We start from the raw sequence: 24,135 nt of genomic DNA, 5'->3' as shown, positions 1-24,135 counted from the left end.
ACAGTTACATAAGGTCAGTAGCTGTGCATCACTTCGGCCAAAGTGAAGGGACATGTAGGAGTTACGGGCGTCACGATTCTCCAAATCCACGGTTCAATTTTGACTTTCGATTTTAAGGTCACAACTCGATTACATTTTTGATTTTCTTTGATTTTCAGTGACGACAATGCCACAATAAGAAGGGTACTTTACCACAACTGTTAAATATCGAGTCTCTACCTCAGCTGCATCATTGGTTGGACTGTCAATCGGGACAGAGAGGATTGATGTGAGTTTAATGGACATTTTCCCCCTGTATTGTCGTCAATATCATTGAATTTTGTCGTACGGTGACGTTCGCCCACAGAATGAAGATAATTACCTCTTCTGAAGAGTCCATCATGTTTGTTTAATCCTCCATGTCCTCCTTGGCTTAGCAATTGTGTGTGTGTGTGTGTGTGTGTGTGTGTGTGTGTGTGTGTGTGTGTGGGGCTGTCACAGAAGGCTTGCATCATGTGGAAATGTATCATGTGGACGCGCCAATAGTTTAGTTGTCCTTACTTAGAATTCCTCATGGGGGAGAGAGAAACTATGCCCTACAGCTTTAAATTCAATGAGTGTTTGTAAGATGGGAGTGTGGTTTATAAGTCATGAAGCTTCCTGTCTGACCTGTGCGTCTGAGAAGGGAGGCACGTGGATGCAGTTCTCTATGAGGATGGTCTGGACCTCCGTCTCCAGCTCTCCAGCCCGACCCAGCACCCGCACGCTGTGGCCGTTGGGATACTGCGACGTGCTCTCCCATGAATCAATGCGCACCACCACTCTGTGGTCCTGGGTGGGAGAAGACAAGGGGCAACATACACAACATGAGAGGTTTTAAAAAAATTTCCTCATTTCACCTTGTTATTTAACCGATTTTAAATGTTTGAAATCAGTTTTTAGAAATCTCATCTATGGAGATTTCAATCATTTAAAATGTCCGTAGACTGCAGGGACACATACATTAACTTTTCTTTTGTTTATTCTTAAAAGGAAAAACTATTCACTGACTAAACTGAAATAATAAAAATATCATGTATCAAACTAATCACGCAAGTTTCTGAGTAAATTAATCAGCAGCCCCGTGAAGGCAAAGCAGACCTGCAGAGCATCGGCTTGCTGAGTACTGATGCGGATCTTGGGGATGCGACGGTCCCAGGGCACGGCCAGGATGCGCTGGGAATTCCTGCTCTGGGGCTGAGGCCCCTCCCTGGGGGGAAAAGTTACCACAAAGTCCCTCCAATTCCTCTGCAGGATCCCCACAACACGGCCTGTGGATTTTAATATCAGACATCAGTAGAGACACTCAAGTTATAATATATTGTATATTGTAGTGTCTAAAACATACTTTATTTTATAGACATTTGCCAATATCACAATGTCATAGTGTGACTACCTTGCCTAAAATTATCTTAATAAATTAATGCAGGTTCTATTTCATCCTTAGTGACCGCCAGAGGCAGTGCTTAACAGTGATTATATTCTGTATCGTGCTTGCGCAGATCAAGTATTTATATCAACAATATCACCTGTGACCTCGGTGTGACCCTGGCTAAGGTATTAAGTTCTGGTGTCATCCCCGAGCTCATTCCTACAGAATCTTCTCACAGGCTCGCAAGATTCCAAGTGACCAAGAACTCTGCCGGTCATCCAGGATTCATAGAACCGTAGTTACATTCGTAACTTTCGTTCTATTTCATCTTTACTGATCGCCAGAGGCAGTTCTTAACACTGGATAACTCATATCAACAGATTCATAAGGAAACAAGACTAACCACCACTAGCCTCGTGAGACCGTCCTGATCTTGCGAGCTCCAGTTATCTACTCGCGAATCAGTCTGGCATCTTGAGATAAAGACAATTTGGAGCCGTTCGCCAAACGACCGACCAATCAGCGTTGGTTTTGAGGCGGATTTAGGTTTGACGCAATGAGAAGCGACTGTTAGTCTAAACAACGTGGCAGCTTCCACGGATGAGATGAGCGTAGCTATCGTGCAAGTTTAATCCGAATTAGAAAGTACTCCTTCATTGACAGAAGAGCAAAAAAACGGCACTGGAGGCTTTTCTCGGAGGAAAAGATGTTTTTGCTCTTCTCATGACTGGTTTTGGAAAGAGTTTGATCTGACTGGTTGATTGGGCCCGTCTATCACCAACATAGGTGGTGATAGACAGATGGTTTATCCAAGCATCTAACCAGGATTTTTGCCCCTTCCCAAAAGTTCTCCAACTGAAAGTTCCCAGATGGATATGCCGGGCAAATGGGAAGCGATCCATCTGGCGGAGTCAGGTTAACCTACAACACAAGGATGCAGCAGAGGACCTCCACCTTGTCACAGGTGACTTTGTTGATATAAATACTCAACCTGTGCAAGCGCGATACGGAATATAATCAGTGTTAAGCACTGCCTCTGGCGGTCATCCAGGATTCATAGAACTGTAGTTACATTCGTAACTTTCGTTTTACATGTCCTCAAGGAAGCACATGCTGCTTTTTGGTAAACGCTGAATGCAAATGTAAATGTTTAAAAGCAAACCTTATGTGGTACACTTAATATCGTTTATTTTTCTAAATAATTTCCCAGTGTTCATCCAAATATTTAAAGTATTAAAGCAGGTGCAAACTGGTCAACTAAACCAAAAACTAGAATAATTTAACTGCCTTGACTTAACTCTAAATTTGAGTGAAATCTGTTCACTGGTTTTTGAGGTATCCTGTACACTAACAGACAAACACACAGGACAAAAAACATCCTAGCAGAGTTAGTGGAGTTACTGTGTTCGGTCATGATTTACGGACTAGGGCTGCTCGATTATGGGAAAAAACTATAATCACGATTATTTCAGTCAATATTGAAATCACGATTATTTGTTGACTTCTGGAAAGATGTTGCAATTATTGAACTTCAAAAAAGTTTAAAAAGTTAAATCAACAGTAAAAAAACACAACTTTTGAAATTATGCCTTAATACTTTTCCTATTGAAACTTTATTTTTTCATTCAGAACACAAGAGAAAATAAGAGTTTATTTGCAAAACGTAATGAGCTAAATAATAGTTTTTCTTGATTATTCTGTTTTTTGTGATCATTGGGAGCCAAAATCATAATCACGATTACATTACGATTAATTGCACAGCCCTAATACGGACCAACCTGTCGGCATGGGTTTACTGTCGGCTTCCTCTCCGCTCTTCTCCTCCCCCTGAGCCTCAGTCAGGGCCGTGTCCTTTCCTCTCCACTCGCTCTTCGGCAACAGCTCCACCACGACCACGTCGCCGTGCACGGCTCGGTTACGATTCTTTCCACCGCACACCAACACGCCCCAACTCAGATCTGGGACCGTCGAGGGAAAAGGTGAGATGGACAAAGAAACAAGGGAAGGGGAAAGGGCGGGGTCAACGACATTTGGGACATTTTATAAATCTGATTTTAAACCTCCAAACCTCTACTTGTAACTGCTTCACAGAAGTTCATTTTCTTATCCCTTCTAATTCTCCTAATTCATCTATCAAATAATTTTTCCAAATCTCAAAGTGAGTCGTTTTCTATTATTTTTATGATGGTATTGCTTCTTATGTGTTGTTGTGTTTTTTTCTTTCTTTGTCTGTGTAATTGACTCAATAATAAAATATAAATGTATAAATAAAAGGTTGAATGAATGAACGAATGACAATGTTTAAAAGAGAGCAGACAAGTCCAGTCACCGGGAATGTGTGTTTGTAGTGACTGACTGCCGGTGCTCAGTGCTGTATGGGTGCTGTATGGGTGCTGTATGGGTGCTGTAGTTTTGCACCTTTGTTCTTGTTGGACAAACCCTCCGTCATGATTGAAGCTTCACTGTGCTGGTGCTTGCTGACATTCAGAGTACCCTGATGAAGAGAAAACAAAGATGAGATTTATTTGGATTTGGAGTAGGGTTGACCTCAGCAAAAGAAATTCTTAGTGACTAACACTCGTGATTTTGTCGACTAATTGACAGATCTGTAAAACTGAGTTTTTTCCCATAAAGAATCTTGTGTTTACCCGAGATGTGTATAATTCTTTCTTGGAAATAATTCATTCAGCACAAAAAAGCATAGAAAACTGACTAATCAACTAAAGAAATCTTAGTTGACTAACAGCTGGAACACACCGGACACGTAGCGTGCGCCTGGCCATTCATACTGGTGTACTCCGTGTGCCTGATCACGTGTCTCGCTGTGAGAAGTCAAGACAGCCAAAATCACCATGAACCTTTATTTTGAATGCGTTTTATTTACCGGTATTATAGTATCTGGCTGCGCTGTTGTCTTCCTGTACGTGATTACCTGCCTGGCTCGTGTCTCGCGCAAGAAATAGAGGAGATGCCGAAATCATCGCAGCAGCGCGCTCCCGGTACAAACGGACAGATTGGATAACATAAACCCGCCAATAGCGCGCCAGGTGGATAAGCCAGTTTGTGATTGGTCCCCGCAAAATTGTAAAGGAAGCAGGATGTGCAAAAGTTTGCACATTTCCAGGATATTTTGTGTTTGTCCAGAAACAGTTTTGTTCATTTCTTGTCCACCAGTAACTTCTGTTCTATGGAAAGACTTGCTAGATCTAAACCAGGTAGGTGGACTTGCGCTGTACCTGAATGTACCGCCCAGACTTGATTCCAGCCTCCAGGACCTCAGCGGGCAGGTGTTCGGTAAACTCCCTCTCCGTGCCCTCGCTCTCCTTCTCTTGTAGCGCCTGGGAAATGGAGCTGTACAGCTCATGTGCTGCCTGCACCTGGGACCAGAAGTCCTGTAAATAATCCTGTCAAAATAAAAAGGGTCACACGAGGGGAAAAAAGTCAGGAACAGATAAAACAATAACACGGGTCACAACACGATTTAAAACATATTGCGATATATTGCAATTTATTACCCTTTTTCCAACTTCAAATTATGTCTCCAAAAGAAAACTTTGTCAACATCTGTTTTATCTAAAAAGATGAATTTCTCTGTCACTTCAATTTTATCGTTTCTTTAATTATTCTAGTACCAAAAAGTTAAATTCTCATGTGAAATTTATATAATAAAGATCGATACTTGGTGTCCGTGTATATATACGTTATTGCCACATAACTATCGCGATATTATGCCTTATCGATTCCCCCCCCCCTAGTAACGTACCTGGACGGAGATGACGTACACTCCAGAGTTGAGGCTGCTGTACTGAGCCACGGCGTCCTGGTCCTCTGTGATCATCACTACATCCATCATACCTGCCAGGTGGTTATAGTACCATACTGCTGCAGAGTACACACACCTACACACACACAGCCACACACACACGACCACAGACAGCCACAAAGCCACACACAGACACAACCACAGACACAACCACACACGCAGACACACACACACACACACTTAATTCACAAGTATGCATGCGGACAGCTTGCCCGTTTAAAGGCTTAGACTAAACTTAGACTTTTTTCTGTTTTTAGTTTCTCTAACATATAAATGAACACTACCTGTAACTCACAATGGTGTTTCAACATTATAAAGAAAAACATTTACAGCTCTGTTTACGTTCTTGTATATGCAATACACTCATTTCATGGCAGCAGTATGCACCTCCAGCCTTCTGTCTTTTAAAGTCAACTTAAAAGTTTGGGAACAACAGAATGTACAACACCAGGACCACATCAAATCTTTATCATAAGAAAAATCATGGAGGTGAGCAGAACTTTTACTGTGTTGTTATCTCTTCCTTCTGTCTGAGAGGTAAAGTTCTGCTCAAACAGGGAGCTTGTAGCTGGGGAGCCTTTTCATCTTCCCTGTTGGGGATGCTACCACAGTTGTGCTGAAATGACCTGAACATGTAGAATATGTTTGCTAATTGGGTGAAAACACCAAACATGCGCTTGCAAAACCTTCACAAATATTTCATTTGTGTCGTTTGAAATCATTTTTAGTCTGACTTTCTGCATAAAAATAAATCAAAGCATCAGCACGCGCCCATCTGATCGTCTGAGCCTTCCGTCAATCAGACTTTTGGCAGAGCACAACATCTCTAGGGCTGCCCTCGACTAAAGAGATTCTTAGTTAACTAACACACATGATTTTGCAGACTAATCTATTAGTTGATTTAATCGACAGATTTGTAAAACAGTTTGCGAAAAATGTTTCTCCACAAAGAATTATGCAAAAGAACCAATTCAGATCTTGTGTTTACCAAAAATGTGCTCATAAGTCATTTGGAAATAAGTCATTTAGTATGAAAGAAGCACATTTAAATGACTAATCACCTAAAGAAATCTTATGTCGACTAAGACCGAAACGAGCGATTAGTCGACTAATTGGCTAAGAGAGGACAGGCCTACAAATTTCAAAATAAGGTAGTTTCCGAATGAAAGAAAAAATATGAAATGTTGTGGCTTGTTCGCTCAAATCTCCAGGAGAGATATGCTCTACATCTTGACGCACATCAGGTAGGAAACAGACATGTGCAGACAAATGGAGTCTATAAAAAAGTCACAAGTGCTCGCACTTTCTTTGTTATTATACCGGTTTTCTACCTGAAGTGAAGGAAAAACATCTTTAGAAATAAAGAAGCCTGAAGCCCCGGGAGGCAAGCCTCTGTAAAGGTTTGATTGACAGCTGAGCCAGTAGGAGGGCCCTTAGTGCTACATGGTTCAGCACCAGGAGCCTTTTGCACCTGTCAAACTGAAGCGGAGCTAAATTCAGGGTTTATACATTAAACTGCACTTTTAAACTTCCATCTAAAATCTGCTGAAGGACCCAACGGAAGAAATACATACCGACAATCAACACAGTTCTCACTTATCCCAAATTTCAAGAATTCTGTAGCTCATTATGACAGTGGCTATACTCCAGGAGGTTGTAGGCTGTGGTAAACAAGGAGTTTTTTTAAATGTCCAGGGATGCAGTATTTCGGATATCTACAGGGACGGTGTTCCAGAGGGATGGGGCTGCAACACTAAAGGCTCTGTCTCCAAAGGTACAGAGTGTGGTGTGGGGAATGGAGAGCAGGCCAGTGTCTGAGGTTTTGGGGTTGGGGTGTATGGGTGGAGGAGGTCGGAGAGGTACGTGGGGCCAGGGCATGGAGGGACTTGTAGGTGAGAAGGAGGATTTTATATTTGATGCTGGACTTAATTGGGAGCCAATAAAGGTGGATGAGGGTTGGGGTGATGTGCTGCCAGGTCTTGGTGTGGGTGAGGACCCCTGGAGGCAGAGTTTCAGACATACTGGAGCCTGTCTAGGGTTTTGCTGGGGAGCCCGGACAGGACTCCATTGCAGTAGTCCAAACGAATGAAACTAGCTATTGGTTCCTGAGAACTTAAGAGAAAAATTGATGGATTTATACAGTAGCTGGAGCAACACGATCCTGGACTTTCCATATTTGGATCAAGGAACTCGGGCAAAATAAGGTGTACATCTACCAAATGTAGTAGTCTGCAACTGTTTTTTGTGCGATCTCCACCCAACCCACAACCAACGCTCCCTAACATCCTCTTGTGGTTACAAAAAAAGGAACAAAATAATATTAAATCATTAAACAAATAGACAAACATTATACAGTACACCTTATCCAAAAAAAGAAAAGGAAAAACTTACACCTAAAGTCATCATCCTGTGACAGATAGAGAAGACCGTACTAAACCAAAGGTGTAACCTATTTTCTAAGATTGGTCATCCCGGTCTTTTATATCCTTCAAGTTATCAAAATAACGTAAAAAAGGACCCCGTACCTCATAAAACTTGGACTTCCCTGCAGAGTGTATTTTATTTTGACCAATTTTAAGTACAGCGGTTATTTTAATGTGCCAGACAGGACACAAAATTAGGATGCGGGCTAAAGAAACTTAACACCCCTGAGATTCATTAAAGTATTTGGGAAGGTAAAGAGCACTGACCTGGTCTGCCACTTCTCCTGGCTCTCCCCCTTCTCTCGCGGACAATAAGAATACTCCTGAAATTCATTGGCAAACAGCACGCAGTCGTGTCGAGGGTCCTTGAGCAGGTTGCGCAGACGGTTGTATTGCCTGCACAGACACACCCACAATTTAAAAAGAAAACACTCTTGAGCTCCAAATCATAGGGATAACTACAACACTATTGGTGGGTTAAAGAGGGTCTGCTATCGGTCAGAAAAGAAAATCTAAATTAGCATTCCTAATCATCCTATCTGCAGACTTTCATTTGGCAGAGGAAACGTAAGCAGGAAAATGTGAAGTGAACTACAATCCATCCATCCATCCATCCATCTTCGTCCGCTTATCCGGTGTCGGGTCGCGGGGGGAGCAGCTCCAGCAGGGGACCCCAAACTTCCCTTTCCCGAGCAACATTAACCAGCTCCGACTGGGGGATCCCGAGGCGTTCCCAGGCCAGGTTGGAGATATAATCCCTCCACCTAGTCCTGGGTCTTCCCGAGGCCTCCTCCCAGCTGGACGTGCCTGAACACCTCCCTAGGGAGGCGCCCAGGGGCATCCTTACCAGATGCCCGAACCACCTCAACTGGCTCCTTTCGACGCAGCGAGCAGCGGCTCTACTCCGAGCTCCTCACGGATGACTGAGCTTCTCACCCTATCTCTAAGGGAGACGCCAGCCACCCTCCTGAGGAAACCCATTTCGCCGCTTGTACCCTGGATCTCGCTCTTTCGGTCATGACCCAGCCTTCATGACCATAGGTGAGGGTAGGAACGAAAACTGACCGGTAGATCGAGAGCTTTGCCTTCTGGCTCAGCTCTCTTTTTCGTCACAACGGTGCGATAGATTGAATGCAATACCGCACCCGCTGCGCCCGATTCTCCGACCAATCTCCCGCTCCATTGTCCCTCACTCGCGAACAAAACCCCAAGGTACTTGAACTCCTTCACTTGGGGTAAGGACTCATTCCCTACCTGGAGAAGGCATTCCATCGGTTTCCTGCTGAGAACCATGGCCTCCGATTTAGAGGTGCTGATCCTCATCCCAACCGCTTCACACTCGGTTGCGAACCGATCCAGTGAGTGCTGAAGGTCGCAGGCCGATGATGCCATCAGGACCACATCATCTGCAAAGAGCAGCGATGAGATCCCCAGCCCACCAAACTGCAACCCCTCCCCACCCCGACTACGCCTCGATATCCTGTCCATAAATATTACAAACAGGATTGGTGACAAAGCGCAGCCCTGGCGGAGGCCAACCCTCACCTGAAACGAGTCCGACTTACTACCGAGAACCCGGACACAGCTCTCACTTTGGTCATACAGAGATTGGATGGCCCTGAGTAGAGACCCCCTCACCCCATACTCCCGCAGCACCTCCCACAGTATCTCCCGGGGACCCGGTCATACGCCTTCTCCAAATCCACAAAACACATGTAGACCGGTTGGGCATACTCCCAGGCTCCCTCCAGGATCCTTGCGAGAGAAGAGCTGGTCCGTTGTTCCACGACCAGGACGGAATCCGCATTGTTCCTCCTCAACCCGAGGTTCGACTATCGGCAGAACCCTCCTTTCCAGCACCTTGGAGTAGACTTTACCAGGGAGGCTGAGAAGTGTGATACCCCTATAATTGGCACACACCCTCTGGTCCCCCTTTTTTAAAAGAGGAACCACCACCCCAGTCTGCCACTCCTTTGGCACCGTCCCAGACTTCCACGCAATGTTGAAGAGGCGTGTCAACCAGGACAGCCCCTCCACACCCAGAGCCTTGAGCATTTCTGGACGGATCTCATCAATCCCGGGGCTTTGCCACTGTGTAGTTGTTTGACTACATCAGTGACTTCCGCCTGGGAAATCGACGACAATCCCCGTTATCCTCCAGCTCTGCCTCTAACATAGAGGGCGATTAGTCGGATTCAGGAGTTCCTCAAAGTGCTCCTTCCACCGCCCTATTACCTCCTCAGTGGAGGTCAACAGTGTCCCATCCTTACTGTACACAGCTTGGATGGTTCCCCGCCCCCCCCTCTGAGGTGGCGAACAGTTTTCCAGAAACACTTTGGTGCCGACCGAAAGTCCTTCTCCATGTCTTCTCCAAACTTCTCCCACACCCGCTGCTTTGCCTCTTTCACGGCAGAGGCTGCAGCCCTTCGGGCCCTTCGGGTACCCTGCAACGGCCTCCGGAGTCCTCCGAGATAACATATCCCGGAAGGACTCCTTCTTCAGTCGGACGGCTTCCCTGACCACTGGTGTCCACCACGGTGTTCGTGGGTTACCGCCCCTTGAGGCACCTAAGATCCTAAGACCACAGCTCCTCGCCGCAGCTTCAGCAATGGAAACTTTGAACATTGTCCACTCGGGTTCAATGCCCCCAGCCTCCACAGGGATGCACGAAAAGCTCCGCCCGGAGGTGTGAGTTGAAAGTCTGTCGGACAGGGGCCTCCTCCAGACGTTCCCAATTTACCCGCACTACACGTTTGGGCTTACCAGGTCTGTCCAGAGTCTTCCCCACCCCTGACCCAACTCACCACCAGATGGTGATCGGTTGACAGCTCTGCCCCTCTCTTCACCCGAAAGTGTCCAAAACATACGGCCTCAGATCAGATGAAACGATTATAAAATCGATCATTGACCTTCGCCCTAGGGTGCTCTGGTACCAGGTACACTTATGAGCATCCCTATGTTCGAACATGGTGTTCGTTATAGACAATCCATGACTAGCACAGAAGTCCAACAACAAACAACCACTCTGGTTTAGATCAGGGAGGCCGTTCCTCCCAATCACGCCTCCAGGTGTCTCCATCATTGCCCACGTGTGCGTTGAAGTCCCCCAGCAGAACAATGGAGTCCCCACTGGAGCCCCATACAGGACTCCAGTCAAGGTCTCCAAGAAGGCCGAATACTCCGAACTCCTGTTTGGTGCATATGCACAAACAACAGTCAGAGTTTTCCCCCACAACCCGCAGGCGTGGGGAGGCGACCCTCTCGTCCACCGGGTAAACTCCAACACAGCGGCGCCAGCCGGGGCTTGTGAGTATCCCCACACCCGCCCGGGCGCCTCACACCCTGGGCAACTCCGGAGAAGAAAAGAGTCCAACCCCTATCCAGGAGTATGGTTCCAGAACCGAGACTGTGCGTGAGGTAAGCCCCACCAGATCTAACCGTAGCGCCCCACCTCCCGCACCAGTTCCGGCTCCTTCCCCCACAGAGAGGTGACGTTCCACGTCCCCAGAGCCAGCGTCTGCCGCCCGGGTCTGGTCCGTCGAACTACAAGTTCCTTGTTATTAGCTTTTTGTCTCAAAGTGGTTTGTGCACTAGGAATGTTTCCTTTTATCTATAAGACAAGCATATATGATGCGCTTTACTGTATCTTCCTATTAGCAGAGTTGCAAAGAAACTCAAAAGGTCATTACAGCCACATGCATACACGCACACACAGACAGAAAGACAGACACACAGCCACATATGCACACACACAGACAGACAGACACACACACACATATGCACACACACAGACAGACAGACACACACACACAGCCACATATGCACACACACACGCACGCACAAACAGACACACATACAGCCACATGCGCAGACAGACAGACAGACAGACAGACAGACAGACACACACACACACACACATAAGTGTGCGCGCACACACACACACACACACACACACGCCTCCCTGTGGGTCGAGGTGAACTGAAATTACTGACACAGTATGGCATCAGAATATGCTCTACCAGCTAACATCATCAAAAGTGAAGCCTCATCATATTAATGATGCAACGATTTTTAGAATGGCGGCGTAAGCAAAAATTTAAAAAAAAAGAAAACCCGAGGTCACGCGGGACTCCTTATTTAAAAAATGGTTGTCAAAAGGCGCTCCTGCGCGTTTGTGTGGGAGACGCATTTAAAGTCACAGGCCGCATCTCCCGTTGCTTCGTCTGCAGAGCTTTGATATAACGAGCTTGACCCCCTACACGCTCTCCACACACACTTGCAGGTGGGTTGTCATTAGAGGCCTAATTCAAAAGCGGCCTCAGGATTTAAAAAGGTGTTGAAGAGAGGAGCCGTCCTGTTGCTTTCAGGGTGCCTGAGGCTTAAATGTCTGTGTTTGCTGGTGGAATAATAAGCCTGACCACCACCAGTACGCTTGTTTAGACATACGATAATATACAACTAAGTGCAAGGCCAAGAGGAGTCATCATGACGACTTTAGGGCTGCAACTAACGATTATTTTCATTGTTGATCAATCTGGCAATTATTTTCTCGATTAACTGAGCAGTTGTGTGGTCTATAAAATGTCAGAAAATGGTGAAAAATGTGGATCAGCGTTTCCCAAAAAGCCCAAGATGACATCCTCAAATGTCTTGTTTTGTCCACAACTCAAAGATATTCAGTCTACTGTCACAGAGGAGAGAAGATACTAGAACATATTCACTTTTAAGAAGCTGGAATCAGAGAATGTAGTTACTCATAAAAAAATGACAAAAAAAAAGTTGATTAATTTAATAGTTGACAACTAATCCATTGAGCGAATAATTTTTGCAGCTCTAGACAAAGATCCTCTATACTAAAGATGGTATGAAACGGTACACACTTCCTGTCTCCTCAAGAGGCGTGGCAGTGGCGGAGCCCACATGACACAGATACAGGAAAAAGGAGCTGTGGCGTCTCGGTTCAAACAGTCTCTGCTAAGATGACTTTAGCACGGATTAACAAATCTCAGCTGTTCAAAGTCTCAAAACATCCCACTTTTGTAACAGTACTTACCCCGCCACTATCAGGCTCCTTAAAGGTCCCATGGCATGAACATTTCCTTTATGAGGTTTTTAAACATTAATATGAGTTCCCCCAGCCTGCCTATGGTCCCCCAGTGGCTAGAAATGGTGATAGGTGTAAACCGAGCCCTGGGTATCCTGCTCTGCCTTTGAGAAAATTAAAGCTCAGATGGACCAATCAGGAATCTTCTCCTTATGAGGTCATAAGGACCAAGGTTACCTCCCCTTTCTCTGCTTTGCCCGCCCAGAGAATTTGGCCCCCCCATCAGAGAGAGAGAGAGAGACATCATGGCTTTCAAAGGAGCAAAGTGGCAGTTGGTCAAGGCCACACCCCCACCATCCACCATGCCCCCCCTCTCCTCCTCAATAGCTACAGACACAGAAATGGCACATCCTAAGGAAAGCTCATTGTGGGACTGGCTCTAGTGGCTGTAATTCTGCACCAAGGCTGAATTTCGGGAAAGAGACTTCAGATACAGTATTAGAGGACCACTAAGGTCTATATAAAAGAGACTTCAGATACAGTATTAGGGGACCACTAAGGTCTATATAAAAGAGACTTCAGATACAGTATTAGGGGACCACTAAGGTCTATATAAAAGAGACTTCAGATACAGTATTAGGGGACCACTAAGGTCTATATAAAAGAGACTTCAGATACAGTATTAGGGGACCACTAAGGTCTATATAAAAGAGACTTCAGATACAGTATTAGAGGACCACTAAGGTCTATATAAAAGAGACTTCAGATACAGTATTAGGGGACCACTAAGGTCTATATAAAAGAGACTTCAGATACAGTATTAGGGGACCACTAAGGTCTATATAAAAGAGACTTCAGATACAGTATTAGGAGACCACTAAGGTCTATATAAAAGAGACTTCAGATACAGTATTAGGGGACCACCAAGGTCTATATATAAGAGACTTCAGATACAGTATTAGGGGACCACTAAGGCCTATATAAAAGAGACTTCAGATACAGTATTAGGGGACCACTAAGGTCTATATAAAAGAGACTTCAGATACAGTAATAGGGGACCACTAAGGTCTATAGAAAAGAGACTTCAGATACAGTAATAGGGGACAACTAAGGGCCGGGACACATCAGGTAGATTATCGGCTGTGGGACAGTCTGGTGAGGTCAGTGACTCAAATCTGTTCGTTGTGTCCCGTGCCATCGTCCGTCTGGGGGGCTCTCGGCGTTCATTTTGGCCGACCTGACGTGTTTGGTCGGCGGCATGGCCGTCGGGACTCACCCGGAAATGATGAGCGGAATGAGGTGACTAGAGTCTCTCAAAATCTGACGAAAATCTTTTAAACTGACCTTTGTCGATCTGAAATGAAGACAGATTCAGCAACTGCACAGCCTATTTCTCGCTTAAAATGTTTTCAGAAACACGTTTCAGTGAACTATTTTATTACAATATGAGATCGTATTCTGAACGGCCGCCATGACAGTCCAGGCCTGAATTTTCCGGAGGAAACAAACGCCTGCTGTTATAGAGACGTATTACATCTCGTCTCCTCTCGTCTTTTTGGTCTGTTCTGTGGCAGTTTTTTGGACCTCGGGGACGCGACTGTTCATATCGACTGGGTCGGCCGTCGGCTATATGGGTCTACACCATAAGGCCTATATAAAAGCATCCAAAAAGCAGCATGTCATGGGACCTTTAGTGCTCAGGCACCTTGCAGAGTAAACCTGTACTAAATGCACCTTATTCAAATGCACTTTATAGACTGCACAAGGCACTTTATGGGAAGTTGCACTAGCACAAGGTCTTTACAGCTTTGTACTGGTTTGAATGAGGATTGTCTTTTATGTACGGTATGTTCCTATGTATGTGTTGCCTCTTTTAACCTGATTGGCACCAAGACAAATTCCAATCAACTGTGTTGACATGGCAATAAAGTATTGAACTTGAACTTGGTGTGCGGGTACCTGCGTCCCTTGCTGTGCTGCACGGCCTGGCAGGCGGTCTGGGTGAAGACGACGCCCTGCAGCTCTCTGAACTCCAAGATCTCCAGATAGTCCACCACCACTCCGACATCAGGAACCACGTAGTGGGTCAGATCTCCTGGCAGCACCTTGCCATCTGCTGGTGATGGAAGCAGGGAAAACTGGTCATTTCCATGGCCATATATGGCTGATACGGTGATTCACTTCAACACAAAAGATAAGTCTAGATACCCGCAGATTAATCGATTAGTTCTCAACTATTAAATTAATTGCCAACTATTTTGATAATTGATTAATTGGTTTGAGTACATTTTAAAAAGACAAGTAAAACTTCTCTGATTCCAGCTTCTCAACCCCCCTGTTGTCCCCGGGTCAAATTTGACCCATTTTCAAAAAGTTTCTATATCAGAAATTTTGGTTTCTTTCAACCATGTGTCTCTCTGTGTGTGTTTGTGTGTTTGTCTGTTAGGGGTGCGTGATTCCGAAAATGTCACGATTCGATTCAATATCGATTTTTAGGCTCAAGATTCGATTCAATATCGATTTAAAAACGATTTGATTAAAAAAATTATTTACAGTATGTAAATGTAGTTACTTTTCCCATGTGATTGCAGTAGACATACAATTAAATTAATTCAAAAATATTAATTGATTTGGGCGCACGGATGGCTCAGTTGGTAGAGCGGGCGCCCATATATATAGGTTTACGCTCATTCCCCCTCTCTCTCCCCTCCCATGTCTTCTGCTGTCCTATCAGAATAAAGGCTGAAAATGCCCCCCAAAAAATTTAACATTTGCTTTTTTTTCGAATTCTATTAATCGATTTTGAATCGGTAGAGCATGAATTGTGATACCCCTATTGTCTGTGTGTGTATGTGTCTGTGTTAAGTGACAAAAAAGCAGGATAAAACTGACCAAAACATCGGGGGAAAGCGACAAAAGTGTTGAAAAAGACGACCAAAGCGTTGAAAAAGTTTTTATTTTAAAATTTTGTTCCAGAAAAACAAAAAGTCACACAGTCGACCGGAAGACAATACGAGGGTTAAATGTGAATATTGTTCTAGTATCTTCTCTCCTCTGTGACAGTAAACTGAATATCTTTGAGTTGTGGGACAAAAAAAGGCATTTGAGGACGTCATCTTTGGGCTTTTGGGGAAACACTGATCCACATTTTTCACCATTTTCTGACATTTTTTTAGGCCAAACAACTAATCGATAATGAATATAATCGTTGGTTGCCCTAGTTTTCATGGCTATTAAAGAACACCTGCCACATAGACCCATAGATATATACACTATATGTATATATCTATGCACTATATGTATATATCTATGACAAAGGCCTACAGCCATTTCAGTTATAAACGTAAACATTTTAAATGGCCCCAAGTTGATTTCCTGTTGCAGTGTATGTGACATTAATTGACAGGAAGTTAACAAGGGGCCAGACTGTTGCCTAGCAATGGAAATCCATTGAAAATGTTTATACATAGATATAAAACAACAAACTGTACTGTTTTATATCCATGGTGTATACATGATTATGTATTTCAGTAAAAAAACATAACAACAAATTAACTAGTTTTATGAATAACTGAATTTAGCTAGTTTAGTCTGTCTGGTCTATTCTCGCGCTCTTTGCTGTAATATTCAGCTACCGTGTGTATTCGGTTGGTAGTTCATTGTGGAAGGCTGTTTTTGTGCCTTTGTTTTGAGCTGCCTTTACCGTTGTCACAGTCCGCCTGACACAGAGAGCTGAAGCAGGGAACCTGCTCCCTCAGATAATGCTCCCGGACCACACGGACCTTCCGCCCGCGGCAGCTCTTCAGGTGAAGGATCTTCTCCGTCTTAATCATCTTCAGGCTTCAGGGAAGAGCCATGTGAGGCCGGCCGCTCTTGTTAAATCAGCTGTTGTTTAACACTATGCGGGAAGCGATACTTGTAAACATCCAGACTCAACTTCAGGGAAGTGCGTATGAAGGCAAGCCCGCTGACGTCATGACGCAAAAAAAGCGGGTCCTTCCCTTGCTGCGTTCAGGTACTGTTGTTGGCGTACAGGAATCATGAGCGCTCACGAGCGGTCTCAATACAATAAAGAAAAACTGTGATACAGCGGTTTTTCTGGGACATAGCTACTGCAAACGTACAAATAGTGCAATACTTTCATCGGTGGGCCATATGTTCAATCACCATTGTGTTACTTTAGTGATTGTCATTTATTTAAATGGAAATCCTAGAGATTTCCCATGAAAAACAAAATCCAAGATGTTGCTCAGCACTGCCTCTGGTGGTCGGGATGCAAAATTACGAATCCCACTATGGCCAGGGTTAGGGCTAGGGCCCTACGAAGCAGCTCGATTGGTTGGTGTTAGGCATTTCACCTCGAGTGGTTAAGGTTAGGGTTAGGGGATTGGTCAGAATATATGACCTGTATACGTAAGCATGGACGCCTGGCCAATAGTTGTGTATGAATGCTATTGAAGGGCGGGTATTGGCGTGGCCATAGTGGGGGTAAAAAATATCGGTCGGGATACATATCACCGCGCGCTCAGCACCTGTAAATTTAGTTTACAATCACTTTCAGCTTGTAACATAAAAGGCAGACTGATACAAAAACCCTAACGTTAATACGCAAAACGGACAGGTGATGTGTCAGGAGTTGGCAGAGAAAACAAGCGATACAACACCGGTGAATATTGGACTTCAGTTCAACCAACAGGTGGTCAAAAAGAAAGGGGCGGCCATGTTGCTCTGCTGGACCCGTAAGTAAATTTTTTTTTTTTTGCAAGCATGCTAAACATGACCGTGGTGGAACACGGTTTTTTCACGTCTTAACTACAAAGTAGGACTACAACAATGTAAAAAAAATACTTTGTTACATAACATTCCTCCATTCATAATCTAACTTTAGTAAATTCTGGCTAATGTTCATTTTGTGTATTCTTTTCATGTGTTTTGTTCTGGCTAAATGTCTTTTCGTGTTTTTTTCTTTTCCCGCCCGATAGCTTCTAGTTTAAACAATGTTATCTTCGAATATCGAATATGACATTTATATTTTATTTTGTAATTATTATTCGATACTGTAGTGCAGTGTTTCTCAAATACCATACTCCTGGGGGTACTTCGGAGTACTGCAGGGGGTACGTGATATTTTAGCAAAATGCTCATTTAAAAATATGTCGTGCATAATTCCTAAAATAATTATACTATAATAATAAATGAATTAAGTGATGGATACTGAACATTTGAAATGTAGCATTTAAATGTTTTTTTCGGTTACAAGGTTGTTGTTTAGTAAATCTGTCACTGCCGACACTGTATTGTTCCTCTTTATATCTATGTAAACATGTTTTGCGCTGGTCAGGTGGCTTAAAAACACAATTCAAAGGGGGTACATTAATGAAAAAAGTTTTGAGAACCCCTGCTGTAGTGGAACTCAAACCGCTAGATCAAAAACCGCAAAGCATCAGTGGTTATTTTATTTTTTTTTAATTTCTTTTCCACAAGCGAAAGCGTCGGTGAGGTGGGTTGTTCCTCTCGCTGCCTCCGCTGATCTTTGGTCGCGCTGCAGCAGAGCAGCAGCAGAGAGGAGAGACTGAGCTCAAGTTGGCAACTACTGTACACCGACACGGATGCTGAGGACTTTACTCATGTTTCTACATGGACATCTTTCAGAAAATGTAAATTTTTTTTAAAGCATAGTTTCTCCCGTGTCGTCTCTTCAGGATGCTCCTTTTTAATAGCATGTTTATTTATCCCGTATTCCGCGCGAGAATGAACTTTATTTAGGAAGCATCCCTCCTGCAGGTAAGCCGTTATTGTTGTTGGCCCTGTCATGTTCTTACTTATTTTACACACAAAGATGAGCTGTGAAACATTGAATGATAATAACCTGACACAGAGGAAGTGTGTGGTTTCGTATTAGGGAGTTTATAATCACAACCTCGCACTAATGATGGCTATTTTATATTCTACATTGCAGTATTTTTTATTTTTATTTTCCATGCGTGTTGCTGTGTTGTAATATTAGGAGCTCTATTGTACAGTATCCTGCTCAAGTGATTGTAATTACAAGACTTTGCACCAGACTTGGTATAACTAAAGAAAATGATGCCATCTGCATAAAGATGGACCTTTTTTTATATTCACTTGGTAGATTGTTTTTTCAATTTTAACCAGCCTTCAATTAGTTATTCACATTATCACTGTTTTTACTGACTGTGTTTGAGGCTGGCTTGCCTAAAAAAAAAAGTTTGTCTTATAGCTTCTTTTTTATTTAACTGTATGTTTTCAGTACATGCAGTCACTTTGGGGTTTGTCCTTATTTACTGCAAGTTGATTTGTTCTCCATCTCTTCACTTTATTGTGCAGTTCTCCGGTCCCAGACCTCTGCTGGCTTTTATTCCAGTGATCTAATCGGGACGTAGTTGACCTTGGCCGACGGCTCAATGCAATTAGCTGTGATCAAGTAGCTTGTGGGATAGAGGAAGTGAGCGGCTATAACTAAACTAAAAGCTACAGTGAGCTACATACTCTGAGTGCAGAGGACTGGAAACCCGCTGCTGTGCTTTTGAGACGGTTTGTCTGGACTCTGTCTGTCTGAGGTTCTGATGTTAATTAGATGAGTCAGGGTGAGCATTGCTGTTGTAGTATTTCCATTGATTTCCCCCCCGAGGCGTCACAGCAGGCAGACTTTACACAGGGAGGAACACGCTGTCGGCACTAGATGGCGATCTTGAGCAAGGCACATGAATGTGTGCCAACAGCTGGGCTACAAGACTGAAGTGTTGCTGCTTATTCATACATAACGAGGTTTCAGGTCACGTCTCTTTTGAAGATTATATTCAATCGTTAAAATAGATTGAATATTCAGATTATTTGTGTTCAATGGACCGAGCATGAGAGAGAGAGAGAGAGAGAGAGAGAGAGAGAGAGAGAGAGAGAGAGAGAGAGAGAGAGAGAGAGAGAGAGAGAGAGAGAGAGAGAGTTGTGTTCTCTCCTCTCCTTGAGTGGCTGCTGTAGCTGGGGAACGGGCTGTGCAATATGTCACGGAGACGTCTGTCACAAATGTGCCTTTGCAATAATAGTAATGCAGCTTTTTGACGACTCCTGAGCTCTTACTTTAATTAAAATTTGTTTTACTTTTTAAGATGATGCTGTGTGGCTGGCAGAGGTGGTGGTGGTGGTGGGGTCAACACAGTTTAGCTGAAGAATCATTTCAGGACCACAAGTTGCCAGGAGTGTGTGTGCAGGAGGAGAGGGCTGTGCTCTGAACAAGTACTGTGTGGCTCCGGAAAGATGAGAGACAGAAAGGTTGAGAAAAAAAAAAAGAGCTGCATTTCAAAGTAAATGAAATGGATGGCAGATGGCTAAAAACCTAAATGTCAGGATCATTGGAGCACATGGCTTGTAGCCTACTTGAAGCAATTTTTTTTAAAGAAGAGTGAGATATATATATATATATATATATATATATATATATATATATATATATATATATATATATATATATATAATGCGTGTGTGTATGTATGTATATATAAATAAATGTTTCCTGTTATCATCCAGGCGAATATATCTGTTGTAGTTGGAGATGATCAAATGTTTTTAATAATCAATGGTCATACGCAGATTCAGAATTTGCTTTACTCACCAGCCCAAAAAAACAATGGTAATCTGTAGAGTGGCTGGTAAAATTCAACATGGCTGTTTTCTTTTCTTCTTTTTTTTTTTTAAAGATTCTTTTAAAGGTCCCATGATATGCTGCTTTTTGGATGCTTTTATATAGACCTTAGTGGTCCCCTAATACTGTATCTGAAGTCTCTTTTATATAGACCTTAGTGGTCCCCTAATACTGTATCTGAAGTCTCTTTTATATAGACCTTAGTGGTCCCCTAATACTGTATCTGAATTCTCTTTTATATAGACCTTAGTGGTCCCCTAATACTGTATCTGAATTCTCTTTTATATAGACCTTAGTGGTCCCCTAATACTGTATCTGAAGTCTCTTTTATATAGACCTTAGTGGTCCCCTAATACTGTATCTGAAGTCTCTTTTATATAGACCTTAGTGGTCCCCTAATACGTTATCTGAAGTCTCTTTTTATATAGACCTTAGTGGTCCCCTAATACTGTATCTGAATTCTCTTTTATATAGACCTTAGTGGTCCCCTAATACTGTATCTGAATTCTCTTTTATATAGACCTTAGTGGTCCCCTAATACTGTATCTGAATTCTCTTTTATATAGACCTTAGTGGTCCTCTAATACTGTATCTGAAGTCTTTCCCCAAATTCAGCCTTGGTCCAGAATTACAGCCACTAGAGCCAGTCCCACAATGAGCTTTCCTTAGGATGTGACATTTCTGTGTCTTTAGCTATTGAGGAGAAGAGAGGGGGGGCAAGGTGGAGGGTGGGGGTGTGGTCTTGACCAACAGCTCGTTTGAAAGCCATGATGTCTCTCTCTCATGGGTGGGCCAAATTCTCTGGGCGGGCAAAGCAGAGAAAGGGGAGGTAACCTTGCCCCTTATGACCTCATAAGGAGAAGATTCCAGATCGGGCCATCTGAGCTTTCATTTTCTCAAAGGCAGAGCAGGATACCCAGGGTTTTTTAGGGTTAGAGAGAGAGAGAGAGAGAGAGAGAGAGAGAGAGAGAGAGAGAGAGAGAGAGAGAGAGAGAGACTTTTTACATGTGAAAAACCACATTAACCCATGTGTTGTCTTCCTGTCGACTATGAACTTGTCCTTCTGGGTCAAAATGTTTTTTTTTTTGACGCTTTCTGATATAAAAAAAACTTCGAAAATAGGTCAAATTTGACCCGAGGAAAACACAAGGGTTAAACTAAATATTTATCATAGCCGGATATTTTTACCTGCTTTAAAATGTGTCGGAGGGATAACTTAAAGGTACTTAATATCAACAAGCTCTTATTATGAGCCAAGAGTCAAATGGAGGTGATATCTAAATGATGTGACAAAAGTCTGTCGGTGAAAAATAAGACTAAAAATGAAAATGTTCAGCCATTCTTTGGAAAAATCCAATCTGAATTAATTAGGGTTGGGACAGCCTTCAGTAGTCTAGCTAGTAGTTATTTGTGGCTGCAGCAGTTCCAGTCATTAATTGAGAATTTATTCTCAAGCCCATGAAAAAAAAAAAAAACACTTCAAATACTCTGTGAGCCACATCTAAATAACTGTTCCCTCTCCACTCCTGCACTTGTGAATTAGTCATTTAGGGCCCTATTTTAACAATCTAAGCGCACGGCTTGAAGCGCATGGTGTAGGTGCGTTTAGGGCGTGTCCAAATCCACTTCTGCTAGTTTGACGGCGGAAGAAAGGGTCCGTGCACCAGGTGTATGGTTCAAAAGGGTTGTACTTAGTGTCTTCATTAATTCATAGGTGTGTTTTGGCTGTAACATGCAATAAACCAATCAGAGATCATCTCCCATTCCCTTTAAAAGCCAGGCGCGTTTGGACCTTGGAGCATTGCTATTATGATGGAGGATTTGCACCGTAATATTTGTATTTGTAATCTTCTGCATGTGTGTGTGCTGCTGTGGGTCCCTGTGTGTGTAACGAGCATAGTGTGTGCGCACTGTGCAAGAGCCTAGGTGCATTTTACTAATTTGCTGTTAAAATAACAATGAAATGCTGCGCTATTGACTTTAGACCAGGTTTTTGATGGTCAAAGGTGCGAGATAGGACCCTTAATGGTTACATCATTCCAATCACTGTTTAACCCTTGTGTTGTCTGCATCGTCCTCCCGGGTCAAAACTGAAAACCTTTCTCTAGAAATTATGAATTATTTAGACTAATATTAAAGGAAACATTCAGTGAGTGTACTGTTTCGAAACATTAAAAATAAAAAAATAGATTTGAAAAATTCTGTGAAAGTAGAGATTCGATCTTTTGTTGTATGTTGTATGGAATCATCCGTGTTATTTTTGGGCAATCAACATTAGGTAGTTAAAAAGAAACCCATGTTTCTGATATAGACAGAAAATGGGTCAGATTTGACCCGAAGACAACACAAGGGTTAAAGAATAACCGGCTGTTGAGGGCCGAGTATTGAAGTGTGTCGCCAGCAGAAGATAGTTCCTCCGGGCCAGCTGCTCTCCCATGCATACAGACCAAACAGTCTGCTGCTCCTCGCAACCACAAAGCCATTAAACACCTGATGTGGTACAGAATACAGCAGGACTATTGGAGCAAGCAGTGTACTGTTCCTCCGGGGGCTTTCTTTTTTTTTTTTGGGGGGGAGGGAGGGCACGCATGTGGAAGCATTTTGTCCCTGAAAATTCAATGATCTCTGTGCACACGGTTGGAAGTACTATTTGTCAGTCTACAAACACATTAAACTTTCCATTTCCATTCCTATTTCAGTCCAAAATGCTATTCATATTTATGCTCGTTTTGAAGCCTTGAGAACGTCGGCCAATATTTGCAAAAAGATAAAATGATTCAGGGCACAATTTATTTTCTATTTTACATGCAAATGTCTTGTGAAGATTCCAAACTAAGCTGTAACGTGTACGAGGGCGGATCTCATGTTTTCATTGAAAGGAAGTTCTTAATTTGTGTTTATCCTTCACAGAACTCCCACATTACAACTGTTCTCCGTATTATTGTTCATAAACATGAACAGATAATTCATGCAAAATGGAATATCACCAGATAATAAAGAGAGTGGATTATGGGCTGAAATATGTGCCACCAGAAACTGAATTTGAATCATTTTATATTTGAATTTGAATTGCTAAACTTGAATAATTTCATTGGAAAACTGAATTTGAATCACATAATTTGAAATTGTATTGTTTAATTTGAATCATTGCATTCAAAAACTGAATCTGAATAGTATAATTTGAAATTGAATTTATTCGTTTGGAACTGAAGTCCAATAAAATTTGATTCTCACTGAAAATTCAACTCTCTATATATCTTCACATTCAGTTCTCACAATTCAGATTCAGTTCTCGAAATTCAGTTTCAAGTTACTGTGACAGACATCCGGGTACTTGAAGGATGAAGGAAGAGCAATCGAGCGCAGATCGATAGATAGACGTTTCTCAAAGTCAAGGATCCTTCCTTGGTAGGACTGGTCCTTCCAAGTCAGGTCCTTCAGAGGCTAGGCCAGGCTCCTCCTTTGCATTTGGAGAACACGTAAATGGAACAGGCTAGCAAGTGCACGTCATTGCGTGCTTGGGTCATTGAAAATGTTTCACATTCACTTTTGCGCTGCATTTCAAAACACTGGATGAAATTGATGTGGAACTGTGAACTGTGCTGTTCAGTTTTTTTGTCAAGATGGAGAAGGTGAATCAGCGTCAGTCTGCTTGCATGAGGAGAATATTTTGTCGGCAACTTTGCCAGCAACATGCGAAGGTAGGTAACGTCACCGACACTGATAGGCTATAATCTAATCTGTCGTTTTCTCCTATTTATCCCATCTCAATAAATTAAAAACTCGTGGGAGTTC

At 43.1% G+C, this 24,135-nt stretch overlaps 2 protein-coding genes across 5 annotated transcripts in view; one reads left to right on the top strand and one right to left on the bottom strand.

Annotated features, from left to right (window-relative positions):
• dis3l (DIS3 like exosome 3'-5' exoribonuclease) overlaps positions 1–16,637 on the bottom strand; it is a 29,550-nt gene extending 12,913 nt beyond the window's left edge. Inside the window, exons 1-9 of one of the 2 annotated variants that reach the window (XM_028577364.1) lie at positions 16,384–16,637; positions 14,640–14,796; positions 7,904–8,032; positions 5,154–5,289; positions 4,627–4,794; positions 3,809–3,884; positions 3,169–3,348; positions 1,120–1,289; positions 649–810 (exon numbers count right to left, since the gene is read on the bottom strand). In XM_028577364.1, the coding sequence (XP_028433165.1) occupies positions 649–810; positions 1,120–1,289; positions 3,169–3,348; positions 3,809–3,884; positions 4,627–4,794; positions 5,154–5,289; positions 7,904–8,032; positions 14,640–14,796; positions 16,384–16,513 (1,308 nt within the window). In that variant the 5' untranslated portion in view covers positions 16,514–16,637. The remainder of the gene's footprint in view (positions 1–648; positions 811–1,119; positions 1,290–3,168; positions 3,349–3,808; positions 3,885–4,626; positions 4,795–5,153; positions 5,290–7,903; positions 8,033–14,639; positions 14,797–16,383) is intronic. The other variant, XM_028577373.1, reaches the window with a different exon arrangement.
• A 539-nt stretch (positions 16,638–17,176) lies between these two features.
• The window catches only part of LOC114554001 (multiple epidermal growth factor-like domains protein 11), a 194,169-nt gene continuing 187,210 nt past the window's right edge, over positions 17,177–24,135 (top strand). For all 3 annotated transcript variants that reach the window (XM_028575535.1, XM_028575527.1, XM_028575544.1), the window contains exon 1: positions 17,177–17,419. The gene's annotated coding sequence lies outside the window, so the exon portion shown is untranslated. The remainder of the gene's footprint in view (positions 17,420–24,135) is intronic.

Source organism: Perca flavescens, chromosome 1 (assembly GCF_004354835.1).
Source record: "Perca flavescens isolate YP-PL-M2 chromosome 1, PFLA_1.0, whole genome shotgun sequence".
In the NCBI taxonomy this organism is placed as follows: Eukaryota; Metazoa; Chordata; class Actinopteri; order Perciformes; family Percidae; genus Perca; species Perca flavescens.
Note: the sequence above shows the minus strand (reverse complement) of the source record. Positions and strands in the feature narration are given on the sequence as shown.